The sequence below is a fragment of the Marmota flaviventris genome, chromosome 5 (genome assembly GCF_047511675.1).
Source record: "Marmota flaviventris isolate mMarFla1 chromosome 5, mMarFla1.hap1, whole genome shotgun sequence".
In the NCBI taxonomy this organism is placed as follows: domain Eukaryota; kingdom Metazoa; phylum Chordata; class Mammalia; order Rodentia; family Sciuridae; genus Marmota; species Marmota flaviventris.
Window position 1 is genome coordinate 129,873,286 of NC_092502.1, and position 21,229 is coordinate 129,894,514.

Consider the following 21,229-nt stretch of genomic DNA (forward strand, 5'->3'; position numbering starts at 1 on the left):
TACCTACCTAGGAAAGAGTCCGGGTGGAAATGCAGGCTGGCCTTTGCTTGCCAAGTCATACATCTCAGCTGCATTTTCCCTAAGGAAGGAATAAGCCCTCTCCACCCTCCTGCCGTTTCTTTATTATTAGAGGATAGGAATCTTTTGTTTCTATAAGCACATTTTGCCTGTTAAGCTGTGGGTTCTGAGGCTCTGACCACGCAGAAAGGGACACCTTTTCCTATTTATAGAAGGTGCCCTGAGGGCTGTGAAGGCCACTGCCCAACAAAGTCCTTCAATCCTGATTTGAGTCTCCCTGAGGATGGAAGAGCCCTGGCCTGTTCTCTTCAGAGCCATTTCAAAGTGTGAGACATGCTTTGCATAGTAAGAGCTATCGCTGCAGGACACATTAAACATATTGGAGGAAAAAAATCAGGTAACTTTTTCAGCTTAACAGCCTAAGAATATGTCAAAAGCCCTTCAAATCACCATTTCCTTTAACTTCACAATACTGCTTTTCAAAACTGATCCTAAAGAATAAGCATAAAGTTTAAATTATATATGTCCTTCATTGCAGAAGTTATCTATAAAACTGAAAAATTTCCACAATCTTAATGTTTGGTGTTAAAAACAGTTGGTTCAGTAAAGCACAGTACCTCTATATTTGGTATTATGAAATACTGAAGTGGGGCAAGAGTTAAAAGTCGTGTTTTAGAGCTGGTTCATTCCTGACAAGGTGAAATGCCCAACACACTGGGCTTCCTTAGATTGGCAACATCCACAAGTGATGCTTTGGTTTGCTGAAGTGTCTGCCGTCCCTGTAGGCAGGGTCCATGTCCCTTTTGTTCAACCTTTGTCCCCAGTGTCTAGCACAGTGTTTTGCATATAGTAAATTTTTATCCCTGTTTATTCAATGAATGAGTGACTAGATATGCCCAGAAAGATGGCTGTAGAATATATACCAACAGATGGAGAAAGCTTATTATTATTATTATTATTTTAGTTGTAGATGGACACAATATCTTTATTTTATTAATTAATTTATTTTATGTGGTGCTTAGGCTGGAACCCAGGGCCTCGTGCGTGGAGGCAAGTGCTCTACCATTGAGCTATAACCCCAGCCTGAGAAAGTTTATTTTTCACATTTAAAAATTTTTACTTCTTTACACTTTTTTAAAAGTTCTAAATTTTCTACAATGAAATATAATTTTTTATTCAGGAGATAACAGCATACTCTTTTCTTAAATTGTAATTCAGCAGCCTGCCATAAATCATTGTTATGGTTTGGATACGAGGTATCCCCTAAAAGCTCACATGTGAGACCTTGCAAGAAGGTTCAGAGCTCAGTTGGTAGAGTGTTTGCCTCCCATGCACAAAGCCCTGGGTTCAATCCCCAGCAACACACACACACACACACACAAAGGTTCAGAAGAGAAATGATTGGGTTGGGTTGTGAGAATCTTAACCTCATCAGTGGATTAATCCCCTAATAGGGATTAACTGAGTGCTAACTGAAGTGGAAGCGTGTGGCTGGAGGAGGAGGGAATTGGGGGCATGGCTTTGGGGTATATATTTGTATCTGGCAAGTGAAGACCTCTCTCTCTGCTTTCTGATCCCTGTGTGAGCTGCTTCCCTCTGCCACATTATTCTGCCATGTTGTTCCTGCCCCACCTCGAGCTGCGAGGAATGGAGCTCGCTGTATATGGATTGAGACCTCTGAAACCATAAGCCCCCAAATAAACCTTTCCTCCTTTACAGTTGTGCTGGTTGTGTCCTTTAGTCACAGCAGCAAATAGCCAACTAAAACAAACATTTATAATCTAGTTTTTAATGTGATACCCTTGTTTGACTCTGTCCCGCTTTAACGAATTCACTAACTATAAACTAGAACTCAGATATCACAAAGGTTAAAAGTTCTTTGTTCTCAGTACCAAAGGATTTATGGAAAGGGTTTATTAAATTGACATCATCTTAGGACATTTAAATGGTATGAGCTTGCAAACGGTGCATACATATACGAGTTGTCTTTCCTCATTTTAAAATGTAAATAACTACAACAAATTTATTCAGAAATGTTACAAATAAAAAATATGGCCAAGTAGGCAAATACAAGCAAAAAGAACCATAGAATAAAAGGTAGAAATCAATTTAAAAACATTAAAGAGACAAATATTCAAAGCTAAAATTCACAATAAAATAACATAGGCACCTATGAAACAGCATGATGGGAACACTCATAAAGCAGAGAACAAGGCATATACTAGTTTACAAGACAGATGGTCAAGGAAGTTTTACAGTCTTACTTTTATTTTGTGAAAGCTACTCTTTAGAAATCTTCTTCATCCTCCTAATTCAAACAGATCATTTTACCCAAATCATGGATGGCAGCAGATATTTTTATGAAAGGCTGAAGTCTCTATTATACATATGTCTAAAGATACACATATAGAGATACATAAGTATATATAGATATAAATCCATACATACATATCCATAGGTATTAAATTGACATAATAGTGTACATATTTGTGGAGTACAGTGTGATCGTTCAATACTTATCTACACTGTATCAAATCAAAATAATTGGCATATCCATCACCTCAAACATTTATCATTTCTTTGTGTTGGGAATGTTCAAAACCCTTTTCACTAGCTATTTTGAGACATAGAATTAATTGTCATCAATCATAGTCACTCTTCTGTGCTCTATGACATCCTACCCAACTGCACCCCTATACCTGTAAGCCATCCTCTCTCCAGCCTCACTTCCCCCTATCCTTCCCAGGCTCTGGTAACCACTATTCTACTCTCCACTTCTATGAAGTCAACTTTTTAGCTTCCACATGGTATTTGTGGTATTTGTCTTTCTATGTCTGATTTACTTCATGAAACCTAATGTCTTCCAGGCTCATGCACATCATTTTACTTCTCTTTAAACTATTTGATTTTTCCCTGGTAAAGAAAAAAATATTTCCAAAAGATTGTTACATCCAGATGTTCTTAGCAAGGGACATTTCACAATGTGAATTAGGAAGCCACATAAATAGTTTTAGGTTGTCCTCAAAGTGTTTCCTTCTATGTCTCTGTCCTCTAACTCTGCTGTAGGCCCTAATGTCCCATATTTCCCAGTCTTCTTCTCATTTGTTTTTATAGAAGCCCTAAGACCAGTTAAAAATATTTAAATAATCCCAGCAACCTAGGTTTTTGAGGCAGGAGGATCGCAAATCGAATTAATGAGACCCTGTCTCAAAATAAAAAATAAAACAGGCTGGGGATGTGACTCAATGGTAAAGCGCCTCTGGGTTTAATCCTTGGTATCAATAATAATAATAAAATTAAATAATGGAAGTTCTGAATCAGCTATAGTTTGGTTGTGGTCTGAATATCCTCTAAAGATCCACTGTTATTAAAGTCTTGGTCTCTGGGGTGGTGCTGGTTGTGAAGTGGCAGAAATTTGGGAGGTGGGTCCTAAATGTAAGTACCTAGGTTGTTGGAGGTGTGCCCTGAAAAGGAGCTGTGGGATGCCAGTCTCTCCTCCATTTCCTGAATGGTGATATAAGCTTCTTACACACACACACACACACACACACACACACACACACACCTCCACCATAATGTTTCACAGTTGAGACCTGAAATGCCAATGCCATGCCCTTGAACCTCCAAAACTATGAGCTAAATAACCTTTTTCTCTTTACAAGTTAACTGTCTCAGGTATTTTGTTGTACTAACACAAAGCTGCCTAATATATGCCAGCCCTTTGGGGGCTCTTTCCTACTTAATTCTGGTCCATGCCTGCCTATTGAGTACCCTTCTCACACACAGACATGTGTACCCCATAATCATAGCTTGTACCACATTCTCTCCAGACAAAAATCCCACGATTCAATTTCCCCCTCACCTTCATTAAAACTAATCTGCTCAGTATTCCTTTCATTCATATCTTGGTTCGTAGGGTTATTTCGTGGCTTAAAAGCTTCTGCTTTTGGGTGTCAGTTTTTCTTTTTAACAAGAGGGTGACAATACCTGCCCCAAGGCTGTGATTCTAATGATAGTAACTCATGTATCTACATGCTATGCCAACTACCCTCCAGTAGCCCCTATTCACCATTGCCGCAGGGTAACTGGGCACAAATCACGAGCCACTCAAGCAGGAACAAACTTTATTTCAAAACTCCACCAGCACACTCCCCGGGAACTCTCCCGAAGGCCACCCACGCGGCTCCTCCAGGCACACACCACACACCAACCGGAAATCCCTCCACCGAACTTCACCAACCAACGCGAACTCTTCAGGAATCCCTGCGAGAACTCAAAAGTCATCATCTTAATGGCTCGCTGGCATCACCTCTCAACCACTACTTCTGGCAAAAATGCCATGCATCATCCCGACTCGGCTGTGGCCCTCAACACACCATCTCACTCCAAAGCCCTCAGGAAGTAGTGAGAGAGAGAGAGACAGACACATACTATACTATACTACTATACTATACTATACTATACTACACATATTCCTCGGTTCTGTCCCCAATGCCTTCTTCCCAGCAGGGCCACAGTGGCATTTCATAGCAGAAGAAACACACAACAATAAAAGAGAAGTCAATCGATCAAATAAAGAAGCAAATGAGAGGTATACCCTGGAGTGCAGAGGGTCTGTATAATCCTAGGCTCACAAGGGTTCCAGTTTTCTTGTCAGTCCCCTATTAAATCTGTGTAAATTTTGTCCTGTTGGATTAATAGTGACTCCTATTATCCAATAATCACCTTTAATTTCATTCTAAAGCAGCAGTGCCCAATGTAGATATGTGATCTACATGTGTAATTTAAAATATTCTGGGTTTAGATTGCATATATAGTTGTCTTAGTCCATTTTGTGCTGCTATGGCAGAACACCTAAGACTGGGTAATTTAATGAACAGAATTTCTTCGGTAGCATTATAGAGCTGGGTAGTGCCAAGTCAAGGTGTTGACAGGTTCAGCCTCTCTTTCCCAGATGGTGCCTTATTGCTTCATCCTTTGGAGAGGAGTGATGCTGTGTCCTCACATGACAGAAGAGACCCAACCCGTCCTCTTTCTTGGGGTGTTTTTCCATTCAGAAGGCTCCACCCTCATGACCTAAACACCTCCCAACCTCTCAACACTGTTACAATGAGGACTAAGTTTCCACATGAGTTTCAGAAGAAACAAAAATATTAGAACCATTGCAGTAATTTTAAAACGTAAAGAAGAAACTGGTGAATTGATTTTAAAAATATATTTTATTTAACCCAATATGTCCAAAAACATTACATGTAGTCAATACATAAATTATTAATGAGATAATTTGTCTTATTTTTACATATTCAGTCTTTTAAATCTGATAGGTATTTTATACCTATGATACATCTGAATATGAGTTAGCCACATTTCAGGGGCTCAAGAGCCATATGTCGACTAGTGGAACAGCACAGTTCTAGAGGAAGAATGGTATAACTTCCGAGGTCATCCAGACTGACCTGCTACTTATAGAAAAGTATTATATTTCCTGGGATTATACCACTAAGTAGCAGACGAGGCAGTGTTAGAACACATGGCTTCATGAAGCTGATACGCAAGAAAGCTGATCTAGAACCATGATCCTATGCTGCCTTGGGGCTCTTTTCTACATGTGCTGTCCTGTACCTGCCTCAGCCTTCTCAGAAATCAGCTAAAATCTTCACTGGAAACAAACTGGCTGTGAACCAAGACAGAGGGAGGCAGAATTTTTCCATATCTTTCCACAGAGATAATAACTTTTTTATGACTTGTTACCCTTGTCCCCAGAAACTCCTGGTCTCAAGCTACTAAAAACCAATTCCTTGTAGGCAAGTGGTTCTCAACAGAAGTGTCCATCAGAATCAGCTATGGAGATTTTATAAAATTCAAATGGCTGGTACCCTACCTCAGAATCTGATTTATAGGTGTATGCATGGGAAGGGCACTCACGTAGATTGCTTTTTTTTTTTTTAATGGTTCCCAAAGGATTCTGATGCATATTCACAATTTACAGGGATCTTGCCAAATGCCAGATGGCCACTGATGTCCTCTGACCCCCAGGCAATATGAACACACATTAGTTTGGGAGCTTGACAATTCAGGCAGGCACCTAGTCGTGTAAGAAAAGAAACATGGCAACAGATGCCCTGAGCACCTCCCAGGGCGGGGCTACCTGGCTTACCGGCTCTTTCTCTGCACCTGAGGACACCTTTAGCTTTATTTCCTGATCTCACAGCCTCTCCTGCGGTGCTGTCCCAGCCAGTGGATCAGGGAGAAATGCAGCAGACAGGACTCACCCTCATGACCTTGGCTGTCTGTGTCGCTCTTAGAAACTCTGAAGGTGAGTGGCGGGCCCCAGCCACTTGGGCCTCTTGTGAGAGGTAGGTGCCTCCCAAAGTGGTAGTGGAAGGAGTGAGGTGAGGCAGGTATCTCTGTCTCTTCAGGCAGGAATTTTTCAATGATTTCTGATCATCTATGAGAGAATGGCATAGGTTTAAATTCTAGATCTCCAAGAAATTTCAGGAAGAAACCTCATTTTAACAGGAATATAAGGAATCTGCCACCTGGACGATGACTCCTTCCCTGTGGGTACAGCTTAGAGCTGTGGTTCCCTTTCTGACAACAGTGTCTCAGGGAATATTTCTAGTTAGAGGTTGAAGTGAAGACACTATTGTTCATCTGTCTCCCTCCTTGCCCCAACCCGAAAAACTGTCTGAATACAAGTGTTCCTAGAGGAAAAGACAGATTGAATTGACTCAGTCAGGGTTAGGTAAGCTGTTCATTTCCTGAGCCAAGTTAGCCCTGTGGACACTAAAAACTGAAACTTCACTCTTACCTTAAAAAGGGCAAGAAGGAGGAAGGAAATTGAACCATGCAAATTATATCAAAGAGAATTTAAGTTGTTGAGTTGCTAGCATAAATATGGGAATTGTAACTGCATTTGGACTAGGGTAGCATTCACTACATTATTTAGGAAACCCTAAGTATATTGGAACTTGATACTTAGCTGATGTCTCTTTTCCAGTTGTCTTTTCTTAAACTTTACCCTGAACAAATTCTCTGAATCTACAGCAGAGGTGGAATATAAATTGTGTTTGGTCTGCTTTTTATAAAGCTGAGCCAACATTTTAAAACAGATTTCACATGCATGCACAAGTATATACATACACACATATTAAATTTAGAGCTTTCCTTAAAAATCAGATAAGGGCTGTAGCTCAGTGGTAAGGTATTTGCCTAGCATGAACAGGGCTCTGGGTTCCAACCTCGCCAGGAAAAAAAAGAAAAGAAAAAGAAAGAAAATAAAGAAATATCAGATCTGGGAACAATAGTTCCACATACCCTGGAAGAACAGTAAGAGGTTCTGTCCTTTTTCCCTCTGAATACCTCTGTCCCTCTCCTCCATGTCACATTAACTGCCTGGTCCCTGTGGGCCTTTGTTTAGGGTCCTCAATATAATTCATCAACATGCCAGGCTTAAATAACCTGGACACTCTCTTGATTTCTATCAATATATTTTATCAAAATGAACAAAAGTTTGTCATTTTGTTTCCATAACATTTTTTTCAGAGGAGTTGACCATTGAAATATTAGATCTTTCACGGTTTCTCAAAGGTCTATCTGAACAGGTTTTACTCCTAGTTTTGGCAACTCCACCAACTCCTTTTTTTTTTTTTTTTTTTCACTGAGGCTATGGAATGTAGATGTGCTCCATTCCAGCTTTCAGATCTATTTCCAGCTGTCCCCACAGTCGCCTTCCCACAGGAAAGGGAGACAGGCCACAGCAGGCAGAGGGGAATAAGGGAGGCTCTGCCTTACCCAGAACCAAGCCTCACAAGGGACTGAGTCCTGGTGGGGGTAGTGGGGGAGCAGGGAGCAGACATCAAGATGCAGATGTGTTTAAAGGTACAACAGGTGTTGACAGTGAGTTTCAGTCTTGGTGCTTACCTAAGGCAGTTTGGAACAGAGGAAAATCACATTGTCTGAGAAGTGTCAACGTCTGCCTTTGAAATATATGTAATGCCAGGTTAAAATACAGATAGGTCTGAGAACGGTTGCAGAACTGAGAGAGGGAACACCACCGCCCTCCTTAGCAAACTTTCATTCAAGTGTGTGTGTGTGTGTGTGTGTGTGTGTGTACATGTGTGCACATGCCAGGTCCCCTGTGGGTGGCATTAAGTAATTCAGGTTCCAGGGAGGGGGTGGAAGACCAGGTAAGGAGGGGTAGCGGGACATGAGGGACACTCAGCAGCCCAGGGAAGGAGATTGGTGGCTGTGATAGTTATTGCAAGTTGGAAGTCAAGGATAAGGAAATGACCTGTGTTGGTGTGGGACTTTGGAGAACACATTTTATTCTTTTAGGCACAAAGCTGTTCCATGATCTTAATGGTGTCTTAAAAGGCTATCTTATGATGCTTCAGTAGTTGGCATTCCCAAAGTGTTCTACACCAATCAATCAGGAAGCCATTGACTTTATTCATAATTAAAAGCCTTGTATTCTAGCCAAAGGGAGGGTACACTCCACATCTGCTGATGTGGTTGCTGGCCCTGAGAACTCAATACTGACTCCATAAACATGTTTATCATTCAATTTCAGTGGCCCTGAGCCAGATGATTTAAATCTACAATCTAGGTTTTATAGAACTGCCTGTTTTTCTTGTACATGAAGACTAAGTCTCCAATTTTGTCCAGCAGATGTAAGTTGGGCGATTTTGCTTCATTCAGTCCTGAATTGTCTTCCTACTAACAACCTACTTTCTCAAAGCTATTAGAATATCTCCTGAATCACACGGATACTTGCTTGAGGCTTGCTGCTGGCATCCTAAAAGAAAATCAAATCTCTGACTTGTCACAGACATTCACTGGGGAGGGTTACCATGAATATACATTTGTGCTTAAACGTTGTTTTACACAGTTCACTTCTCCAGCACTGCTTCCTCAGAGATCTGATAGGATCAGCTAATGATATGCCTTCTTCCTTCAGTTTCTCTCCAGTCATGCCATCTTGCATTTTCTGAATCCTATGTCATTGCTAGGTTAAGTGTATATATTTTTGCTCCAGAAGTCAATTGTATCTATAATATAGCTCTGGGTGTTTTTTAAATGTCCTTTTCTATGTCTGGAAAAGCAGTGTGATGCAATAGAAATCTTCTCAAATATGAGTATGTATGGGCCCCCTTTAAGAGAAACCTCCTCTTCACGCTCAACGTTGACTTTTGAATTATTTTACTTGATGTATAGCATAAAACCAGGTATAAGTCTCTTGTGCAATTATAAATCTCTTCTGCAGCTATAAAAGCAAAATTTATAATTTAAATCAAAACACAACTAAAAGGTGAGATTTCAATATAATGACATTAGTTCGACACAACAGTTAGGGTATGGCTGAAATTGAAATCACTATTCCAAATGTGACTATGGCCCAATGCTTGGGGGCAGATTTTGAGCTTGAGTCCAATGTATACCCCACCAGGTACAGAGCCAGAAGTGCTTGTTCTACCTTTTCCTTTTTCTGTTTGAACCATGATGATGTAATTTGGCTGTCCCTTAGCATGAGTGCATTGTGAGGTTCACTGTTCTTTTCGGACTGGCCTGAGACAGTTATGGTATGACACTTGTAACTACACCATCGTGAACATAAGGCAATCTTCAAATGTCCTCAAAGTGCACTCTTGAGCCAATCCTCCAGGAGATCCAGAGCATATCTGTTTAAAGATTATCATTGAGATGACATATTGAAAATTTGAAATTGCCAGAAAAGTTCTTGGATAGAGAGAATAGTTCTTTAGGGTCCCTACCAGAGGTTTATAAAACCCCATTTGAGAAGTGCTGGTGTATGGGAAAATTGTAGGCTTTTGATTCCAAAAGAGTAAGTTAGAATTTTACCCACATAGATTTGAGAAAGTACTTAATCTCTCTAAGCTCTAGTTTCCTTATCTGTAAAACAGGAAGAAAAATGCCTCTCTTACCTAGTTAGTCTCATGATTAAATGAGATAATGCGTACAAGTGTCTAGACATAATAGGTTCTCAATAAATGTTAGTTCCCTCCCACAAGATTCTATTTCTTGCTAGTTTTTAAAATTAAGATAACCAAAAAAGTATGGTTGGGGTGCATCTCAGTGGTAGAGCATATTCTTAACATGATCCAGGCCCTGGGTTCAATTCCCAGCACCAAAAGTAAAAGTTTCCCATTTCTTGTTTACTATTTGTCTGCTGTTCTAAGCCCCTGAATGTATAAACACAGACAGTCTTTATAACAGCCTCATGAGATAGGTGCTACTACCATCTCCATATTATAGATAAAAGAACTAAAACAGAATTAAATATGTAAGTAACTCACCCAAGGTCAGCTAAAAAGTGACAGAGCCAGGATTTAAACCTGGTTGTTTGCCTCTACATGCTTAAGTAGTATTCTGTAAAGCCTCTGAGGATGTCTTTGGCACAGAATTATCCAAACCTTTTAAATACCACTCTTGACCCCTCTAGTGTCTATGCTGTAAGAATGAAGAGTGAAGAGGAGGTTTCTCTTTATCTTAAGTTAAAAGAAACCCTCCACCCATTCTCCATTTCCCAAACATTATTCCAGGGTTCCAGAAAGTACCTTGGGGGACTTCATTTGGGCATAGCTGTTTCATACATCATGGATTGGTGAGGCCTACTGTCCACTCAGTGACAGCGGTGAGCACCTCTACAGTGGTGAGCACCTCTGTTGGCATCCACAGCATGATGTGACTGCACTAAGGTATGAAGTCCACCAAAATGGGCAGATGTGTTTCCAATCAACTAATTCTGAACATTATGTGGATTTATTTATTGCCCTTTTAAAACTGCACCCATAACCGTGAGACACGGCCCTCAGCTGAGTAAATCCTTTTTCCATCAATGGCACGCACATTTCTTGACTGTGTTTCTGTGTGGCTGTGTTTTATGTGATGGTGCTTTTCACTCCACTATTAGGATCCCAGGGGCTGTCTCAACTGCAGCTCGGGGAATCACACTTTGAGTAACAAGATACTGTACAATACATCCAAATAAGAGAGGAAGCTGTGTCACCTCTCCACAGTAATAGAATCCTTTTCTTAAAATCCAGAATCTAACTTTTGTATCACAAATGTGGTTGCTTGGTGCTTCAGGTTTGGAGCATGGAGACATCTTTAGAGCCCTCTAGTGACCAAAATAGGATCTCAGAACTAGAACAGGGACCAGAATTTCTGGCACAGCACTCATACATTTAATAATGGAATTTTATGCTGGAAACAATAATGACAATGTCCCAAACCAACAGAATCAATAGAAATAAAACCATAAGAGTAAGACAAACAGTAATGATTTTAATCAGATATGATTAGTATTTAATATTTTTAGCTAAAAATATTAAATTGACAAACAATTTATCATATTGAGTTGACTCCTAATTGTTTGAATATGGAAGGATGGTGTTATTGAAAACATTCTGTGATTTTAGAAAATCACCTTGCCCCCAAACTGAGAATCTTCTTTAAAAAATAAAATATTTTAATTATATTAAAAGCCTTTAAAAATATAAAATGAAACATTAATATAAAACTATTTTATGTTTCTCAACTCAAGAAACACTTGTTTACTACTATGCCAGGCACTGTGCTATGTGGTGGGATCCAAAGATGTCTTGTGGAGTAGTCAAGGCAGTCAGATGTAATTAAAGACTTAACTGTATAGGAAAGCAGAGTGTGGTGAGACTTCTCAAATGGGGTTTTATGAACCTCTGGTAGGGACCCTAAAGAACTATTCTCTCTATCCAAGAGCTTTTCTGGCAATTTCAAATTTTCAAATGGGAAAAGGAAAGATTGGAATAAGATAAATGTAAGCTCAGTAGTCCAGAAGCCAACTCACATGCTCCTGAAGAGTAGTTGGAACAGGGATGGAGAGAAGACAGATCAAAGAAATGTCAAGGAATGTGTAGCTGGCTACATGGAGTGCAGGAGGAAGATGGAATGATCCATGGGTTTCTGACTTAGGTAATGGCACAGGGTGATTACATGAGAAGAGAAAAGGAAAAAGGAAGTAGATTAAAAGTGATAGGAGATGAAATCTTCAGGAAGGATGATTGTGGGATATCCAAGTACATTTTCAAGGCAGTTAGATATGTGGCAGAATATTTGAGTAGAGGTTGGCAGATGATTTGTAGATACTGACTAGTAGTGATTTAAAGTAAGAGAACATGGGGTTAGAAATGATGGTGGAATGTGATGGACATTATTATCCAAAGTACATGTATGAAGATGCAAATTGGTGTAAATATACTTTGTATACAACCAGAGATATGAAAAATTGTGCTCTATATGTGTAATAAGAATTGTACTGCATTCCGCTGTCATATATAAATAAAGATTAATTAAAAAATAAAGCAAGAGAAGATGTAGAAAGAAAAGAGTGTATGTTAGGGATGGAACTTTGAGAATGATAAGTATTTGGGACAGAGCAAAGGAGAAGGTGTTCAAGAGGCAGAGAAAATAATTTCTCAGTATTGGGAGAATTAGGAGAGACTAGTAAACAAGGTTTATGGAAATTTTCAAGGAAGGAATGGGTAACTGTCAAATGAAGTAGGAAGGTCCAGTAAGATAAGGCTAGAAGGCTGTCTTCTCATTGTAAGCACCCCAGGACAGGTACAATGAGGGCAGAAAATAAATACCGATGATATTTTACTAATGTGACAATCACTTCTTTTTTTTTTTTTTCTTTTTTCTGCAGTACTGGATGGAGGTTAAACCCAGGAACTCTCAACCACTGAGTTACATTTCCAGCCCTTATTTTATTTTGAGACAGGGTCTCACTAAGTTGCTGAGGCTGGCCTTGAATCTGCAATCCTCCTACCTCAGATTCCTGAGTTGCTGGGATTATAGACATATGCCACAATGCTCAGTTCATTTAGTCTTTAATGTTGTTCAAGTTAGTGGTTTCCTTATTGACTTTCTGCCTACATGATTTATCCACTATTGAAAGTGGACTAAAATAAAGTTAATATGACCCTTTTATCAGTATGCAATGAACTTCTTTGTTGCAACAGTTTTTTACTTTTTTTGATAGACATTTAGACATTCTCTGCTATTTTTTATAGTAAACAGCTGTGCACTTGTCTTTATAACTTGTGTGAATTCCAGAAGTATAATTACATGAGCCAATAGGATTGCATCCTAAGCATTTAATTACAAATCTGTCTCCTCTACTACAGCCTCTTGAGAATAGGAACATATTATTTATTTTTGTATCACCCCAGCGACTAGTTTTTGCCTAAAACATTTTAACTGCTCAATAAACATTTGTCAAATAATTAGATGAATAAGTGATTTAATGAATGGTAACCAAAAATTTTGATAACTAGGAAGTGACATAGATATTTTACATTTCATAGCCAACTCATTTTCTTCTCCAAAACTGTAAGTAGGCCAGATGTTTACATGTGGATAAGACATAGATAGAGAACCCCTTCTCCCAAGGACTCCCATTGCTTAGAGCTAACACTGAGAAGTTGTTGGGTGGAGGTTCCAACCTGGGAAACACATTCAGGATCTTGGCAGTGGAAGATGCAAGATGCAGTTGGGAGAGTAAACATTCTTTATTCAGAGCCAGCAGCAGCCCCCACACTCCAGCTTCAGTCCCATTTTTGCCCCAGTTTCATTTAGCACCACTTTGCCAGGTCCATTTAGCCCCCTGAGCCATTTCCATAGGCTTTTTTTTTTTTAATGCAGGCCAAAGAAGGTACATTGCCAACTGGTTACATTAGTGGGTGTGTGCTCACAAGTAAATGTTTATGATCTTGAGTGTGTGTGTGTGTGTGTGTGTGTGTGTGTGTATATATATATATATATATACACACACATACATACATATACTGAATCAGGGTGTTCATGACTTTGACTACACACTGAAAACATAGCGTGCTGAAATCCTCAACAAGGGAGCCTAAATATAGTCATCTTGGGCCTGCCCAATTAAAAGAGGTGTTTCTTTTAATCCCCAATTCAAGAACGAACTTCTGTCCTCTAAGAGGCTACCACCTGCAGTCACTGTTGACTGTAATTTATAATTTATTTTAGTCACTACCCAATTGGTGGAATGGGATGCACAGGAGAATACTGTGTCACATGGCATATAGGAGTTTGTAAATACATATTTTAGTTTGGAAATCATATTTCTTTTCATATTTTTGCTATAAATACCTTACATCTATGTGACAAAATCTCCTTCTAGCCTCACCTTCTGCTCTACTCACTCTCCACTTTAATCCATCTTGCTTATAGCTAAAAGATGGATTTTCCTAAACACTCTCCCTTTCTCAAACTTTGAATCCCCTTTTTATAAAAGACAAGCCTCCTTATGCTGACATTCGTAGCCTCAGTTATGTGGCCTCACCTCAGTGTCTTTTGAACCTTATCTCCCATCACTCACCTTTCTAGCTACTCAATTTAGGAAACATGGTCTATTTTAGTCCATACCCTAAATGTGCCTTGGGCTTTTCTGCCTCAGAACCCTTAACCACACATTTCTCTTAGTCTGCACAAGTCTCCCATTTTTCTCCACCCTTCCAAATCCTTTAACATTCAGCCACGTCTTTCATCCTTCCCTTTTTGGAAACTCAGAATATTCCAGGGATCCATGTGGTCTCTCTCTTCCAAACTGCATCGTGTGGGACACCATTAACTTCACTTTTTATCTCTGATCAAGTCAGCCTGCAACCCCTTTGGCTACAGCTTTTTTCATCTCCTTCACTTGATTTGTCCCTTTGCCTAAATTTATTTTTTATCTCCCACAAATGCAGTTTAAGTTCCAGAAGCTAGAGCTGCATCCTGTCCCTGTTTGAGTTCATGAAGCCCTGTTTGCCCTTGCTTGAGAGGATTAAAGACTGTATGGAATCTTTAAGATGAGAACTGTGTCAGGGTTCTGTGAACCGTAAGATGTGATATTTCCTTTCTTTTCTTCTTTTAGCCATACTTCCCATTGCTTCCAGCTGTTGCACTGAGGTTTCACATCACATTTCCAGAAGACTTCTAGAAAGGGTGAATTCATGTCGCATCCAGAGAGCTGATGGGGACTGTGACTTGGCAGCTGTCATGTGAGTGAAACCGTCAGCAGGTTTATCTTCATGCTGATTATTTCCCTGGCCAAGTAACAATAGATTGAAAGGCTTTACTTGATATGTTGCACTTAAATATCCTTCCAAACAAAGGAAGAGTAAATATTCTGTCCTTTTAGCGCTAGGTTCCCTGGAGTAAATGCACAGTCTTTCTGTACAGGAATGTCCTCAGCCTTACACTGGAACTCCAGCTTAGCTCTTTCTGTTACAGTGCTGGGCTAGGGCTCAATGCCCTTTGTGGCCAGAAAATATTCACAACTTTCCTCAGCAAAACGAGAGATTCTGAACAATAAAACAAAACAGCAAACAAAAGGCAATTCTGTTATGTATCATGGCTTTAGCTGTATCTGAGCTGCTGTTATTTTCACTCTCCAAATAAGGAGTGTACTTATAAGGTTCAGAAAGCAGTGTGGCAATGTCTGTACCTGTCGCAAGTGCTGCCATGTGCTCCAGTTACAAATGTCCTTTTCTATTTTTGTTTGTTGTTTTTCTTTTCTTTAATGGTACTGTGAACCCAGGGCCTTGGGCATATTAGGCAGATACTCACCACTGAGCTACATCTCCAGCCTCTGCTCTGGTTTTTATTTGGGGTGGGGCGTTGGCTCATATGAACCCTCCTACTGCTCCTACCCTTCCCATCCCACCATGGCTCGGTTATTAAAAACTTTAGATGTATCTGTACTTAACTTCAAAGCCTCTAAAGAGGCTTTGAAACCTGAACGACATTGGTATTTAGCAAATCTGAGTTCTGACAAGAATGCTTGGAGGAAGGCATACATTATATTGCTGTCACATTCAGGAGAAAGCTTTGATTGGAAGGGCATGTTCACCTGACATCTTACAGCTAGGGAATGGCAGAAATGAGATGTGTACCTAGTTCTCTTGGTTCAGAACACTACATATCTCCAAAGTCACTCAAAAATAATAGTGGACTAACCATAAATGATTCTCCCAAACTCCATTGCATTCAGGTGTGGGGCATCTCCCCGATATTCTAGATTTCACATCATCTGTGGCTTTAGGTAATGATAGTGAGCCATTTGGTATCCCTTTCTTTGGTCTATAAATATCTGCATTACTTATGCCTGAGCTCCTGAGTCACTCAGGAACATCCTTATTTCATCAAGTCCAATAACTATTTATTGATCAGCAGTTATGTACTAAGTATCATTCCATGTGCTGGGGATGCAGCAGTGACACTGTGGGCTCGGCCCTCCTTGAGTCTCTGGGAGACAATGTGTCCAGCTGGGTTCTGCAGACCATCTCCAATGATTTGAATAATCTATGGATTGCAGATATGTTTTTTCCCCTTTTAGAGGAATCTATTCACTATCCAACTTTAAGAGACACTACTCTAAGACAAAGTTTCTTAACAGGCGAAGAGTTTGTAAAATACGTATTAATTTCTTCAGGTCATGGGGCTATGACCTCCAGGGAATTGTGTATAAACCTCTGAACACGCTTCTGGGCAGAAGATCCATAGGTCTTATTAGATTATTAATTATTAATTAATTATAGGATCTGAGATCTAATAAAGTTAAAAACTATACTTGGGATCAGGTTTTGGGGAGGAGACAATTATTGGTACAAACTTTTTAATAAGCATTAGTGTCTTTGTGGGAGAAGCGAGAGGACAGAGAACTAACTCTCCAGCACTTTCTCAGTTCCACCATTACTTGGCTCCATCAGCTCAGATGATTTAGTCACTGGGAGTCAACATAACCTGGGGTAATCCTGGAAATAATGCATAGTAATGAGGTGCATTCTGAGAGGTGCTTCAAGTTCCCAACTTGTCTGAAAAATCTCTTTAGTATTGCTTGGCCAAGATTCCCTCAGTCTTTAATCTTAATAGCTACTGTTGGTAATAGTAGGAGAGTGAAAAATTCATGGGTGATTCACAGTCCATGCTCTAGTTAATTGGAATCATCTGGATGTTTTTGTAGGGTTCACACAGGAACTAAATCTGCCTGAGGCGCTGCTCTGGCTGCCCTCAGAAACACCATTTTCAGCTGCTCTCGATTTCGTCTCCCTCTCTGGTATTCAGCACCTTGGACTAAAGGAGCTGTGAGGACTTTTACAAGGGACTCCAGGAAGGCTTAGAGAATCCAGAGGAAGTTCCCGTGGTTTTAAGACTAAAAGACTGGGAATTGCCAGAGCACCCCATTGTTAACAGAATTTTCAGAGATATTTTCTTTGGGAGAAGAAGGTATTAGAGATCTGAAAGGCATAAGAGCAAAAATAACGTCAATCTCATTTTGACAAGGAAAAGTAGAAAAGAAAGATGAGTCTACTTTAAAAAAATACTTTTTTTAGTTGTTGATAGACCTTATTTTACTTATTTGTTTATTTGTATGTGGTGCTGAGAATCGAACCCAGTGCCTCACACACGCTAGGCAAGCACGATACCACTGAGCTACAATCCCAGCTTGAGTCTACCTTTTTAAAAGAATTAGACTTTAATTCAAAGGAAACTATAAAGCCATTAACTGGATCTAAAAATATTTACTTTATTCAAGCAAAAATTTGTAAATTGACTTCTCTGTGCTGATAAGAAAGCTAAAAAAATATAGAGCAGTTGGGACCAAGCCTCAAGTGAAATGAAATTTTGACTCATATACTTTTTAGTCATAAATTATAGAGCTTCCTTGTTGTATTTTCTGAAATTCAACATAAGGATATTCTTGTTTTTCAATAATATACTATAGAATATATCATTACTTAACTAAAATATAGTCCCTTAACCTTGACTATGTTCAAAGATTTCAAGGTTAGAGGCAAATGTTTAAGATACAGAAAAGATTGCTCATACTAGAAATATAAATCGCAATTAATTAATATAAATTGATTTACAGTGAACTCACTAGGTTTCTTTTCCTTTTCTGCCTGGGAAGAGTTCATTTGTTTTCAGGTCTATAAATGATCATTGTAGCTTTTGATGCCTAAGAGAGCAGTTTGCTTGCTTAAACCCCTCTACAGAGACTTCATTAAAGAGCTTCAAGCTATTTCTGAACATAAATACAATGGAAATTGTTATCTCAAGCAGAGAGTTGAGGTTTCTTGATTTCTATAAAGGTTATCAGTTGGGAGAAATTTTTGGATAATTAAATAAAGTTATCTAGGTTTTTCAGAAGTGGTTGTAAAGGGCCATTGCATTTAGAGGAATGTGTGAAGAAATAAAGTTTAGGGCACAATCCTAGGTATACTCTCCATGGCAGGACTGGTCCATTGGACTGTTTCTAACTACACTTCAGTGAAGAAAAGAATCAGTGGATCAAGCTAATGGTTTCTTAGAGTCAAAACTCTTACCCTAGAAATTCACAATGGGATGGGTAGGCACCTGTGAGGAAATGATGGAGTTAGGGGTATGGGGAGAAGTGTGGAATAGGCTGCCTTCTTTTCCAACATCACCCATTTCTTTTTGTCCTGACAGAAAGCACACAGGATACAAATGGAGTTTTACCAGTTGTTACACTTCAGACTTCTAAGCATCACAGCATCTCAGATTTGGGAGCTGTGTCTGGAAGCTTGATTCTCCCCCTCCCCCCGCCCCTTGAAATACAGGCAGGCCTTAAAAAGGATCCCACGTGGGAGCTGCTACCTGTTTTCCCTCCACCTGTCTGCATGCCTCCTGCCTATCCCCTGCCCCCACTCTGTTTTCTCCTTCTTCCCCAGTACCAAGCCTACAACCTGAAGCTCAGCACATCTTACTTTATTCACAGAACTGAGTCCTAATTTTCTCATGTGTTACCAGAGATGTCAATGAAGTCTTTACTCTGGTTCCTTCTGACACCACAGGGAAAGGTGTCAGTAAGAGTCTTTGGAAGGAGTAGGAGCTTCAACTAGTTTTCTTTTCTTTTCTTTTTTTCTTCCTTCACAGCAATGCTACAGCATCTTTTCTCCTATAACAGCAAATCAATTAACCATAGTGAGAATCAGCTTTTCTTTGAAACCCTCTCAGTCTAATACAGTTAGGGAACATATTATCCTCTTAAGACACCCCCCACAGGCTGGCTTCATCATACTAACGCTCATTACACCTTTCCCCACTTTCCCGACCTTGTTTGAGAGTGCCACTTGGGACATCTGGAGAAACAGCAGCCTATTCTCTAACTCCCACATTCCTCGCTGAATAACACGTCCAAGGGACTCGATTTATCAAGACACAGAAATATGTACATGGGGGCTGGGGATGTGGCTCAAGTGGTAGCGCGCTCGCCTGGCATGGTGCGACCCGGGTTCGATCCTCAGCACCACATACAAACAAAGATGTTGTGTCTGCCGAAAACTAAAATGTAAATAAAATATTAAAAAAAAAAAAAAGATTACAGATCAGGGCTGAGAATATAGCTTAGTCAGTAGAGTGCTTATTTAAAAAAAAAGAAAAGAAAAGAAAAAAGAAATATATACATGTAGAGACAGCAGGATTTGTAACATTTCATCAGAGCTGCCTGGCACCTGATGGAGGATTAAAGGTTGCACTATTTTTTGTAACAAGAACTTTTAATTACCAGAAATTACAATTGCTGCCTGAGGGTTCTCCCACCTCAATCTCAAAATTTCATATAGAAAAATGAAAATGAACACAAATTCTGAGCCGTGATGTAGAACCACGTAACAGTGAAGTTTAACAAAGGCCTAAAATATTTTAGTTGACTGTTTTGTTGAAAACAAAACCAGACTGTCTGTATTTTAAACAATTTTCACTTTATACACGAAGTGAGTGACAGGGTTCCTACTGTGAATAAGGTCTTTTCAGAAATACACCTGGGGGGTGACTGGGTTGTGGTTCAGTGGTAGAATGCTTGCATAGTATGTGTGAGGAACTGGGTTCGATTCTCAGCATTGAATATAAATAAATAAATAAAATAAAGGTCCACTAAATGAGCAAACACTTCTTCCTAAATAAAATTGTTTCATTAATCTAAATAAATGTATATATATGATCCCTCTATATATTTATTTATATATATATATGTATATATTTATATATGAGGAACATGCCTGGACTGTTCCTCCCTGAAGGGCCAAAACTTCAGTAGGAGTCATGAGATCAGAACTCAAATCAGAGACAGTGAAATAAGTGCCACCAGAGAGGTAACTCTCACCATGAAGACTCACAGGGAAGAAATCAGGGTATATAGCTGAGAGGACCCAGGAAACCCTTGCAGAGAAGAACGTGTTTGAGATGGATGCTGAGTGTGAGTTGGTTTTGTTGGGTGAAGCTTAGGCAGGGAAGAGAATTGTTTTCCCTCGGTTTTTCTGATTCTTTTTTCTCCTTTCCCCCTACTCCTGCTTCCCATCTTCTTCCTTCTCTTTATTTTTCCTTCTTTCTTTTCTCCTCCTCCTCTTCCTCATTATCCTCACCCAACTCCTCCTCTTCTTCTTTTAAGGCTCCTTGCAGCTGTCTGAAGACCACAGACAGCAGTGTGCACACAGTCAGGATGTAAGCTTGTGGTCCTCGGTTTTAGGATCCAGTCCCTGAGATTACAGTCCCCCAAAGTGGGGGCTGCTTACAAGCCACTAACTTTTTGTCCATTTGTACTTTCTGTTAGTGATGACTTTTCTTCCCTTCTTGGCAGCCTTCACATCAAACGCAGGAGAATCTGCGTCAGCCCACACAATCACACCATTAAGCAGTGGATGAGAGCACAAGCAGCCAAGAAAAATGGCAAAGGCAAAGTCTGCCAGAAGAAACAGCACCAGAGGAACGGCAAAGTGGTGCACGGGGGTAAACAGGAAGCACGTGGCCTCTGAACCCCTCATCACAGAGTTTGCAGATGTTTCCACATAGGGGATTCCTCAAGGCGCTTGGCTGTGGTTGGTTATAAATTTATCATCTGAATTTTTCTTATGGAAAGCATACAGTGCAAAACAAAATGTTGTTCTTTTTGTAAATGAACCACTGCATGGTATGGAAAGGTAGCCAGTAATACACTAACCAAAAAAAATGAAATGAAAATTTAACACTCATCTTCATATGACATGTGAAGAGGAGCATACAGATATAATTTCTACAACTTTTTTATTATAAAGTTTTCTTAACCTACAGAGTAGTTGAAAGAATGTACAAGGAATACCTGTATAACCTTCACCTAGATTAATCATTGTTAATATGTTGCCAC

The 21,229-nt window shown here is 39.7% G+C and overlaps 1 protein-coding gene across 1 annotated transcript; it reads left to right on the forward strand.

The window, feature by feature from the left end:
• Positions 1-6,270: 6,270 nt before the first annotated feature.
• On the forward strand, positions 6,271-20,861 carry Ccl28 (C-C motif chemokine ligand 28). Its single transcript, XM_027954383.2, has 3 exons — positions 6,271-6,334; positions 14,960-15,086; positions 20,687-20,861. Exons 1-3 carry the CDS (start codon positions 6,271-6,273, stop codon positions 20,859-20,861), a joined length of 366 nt encoding a protein of 121 aa, XP_027810184.2.
• The last annotated feature ends 368 nt before the right edge of the window (positions 20,862-21,229 follow it).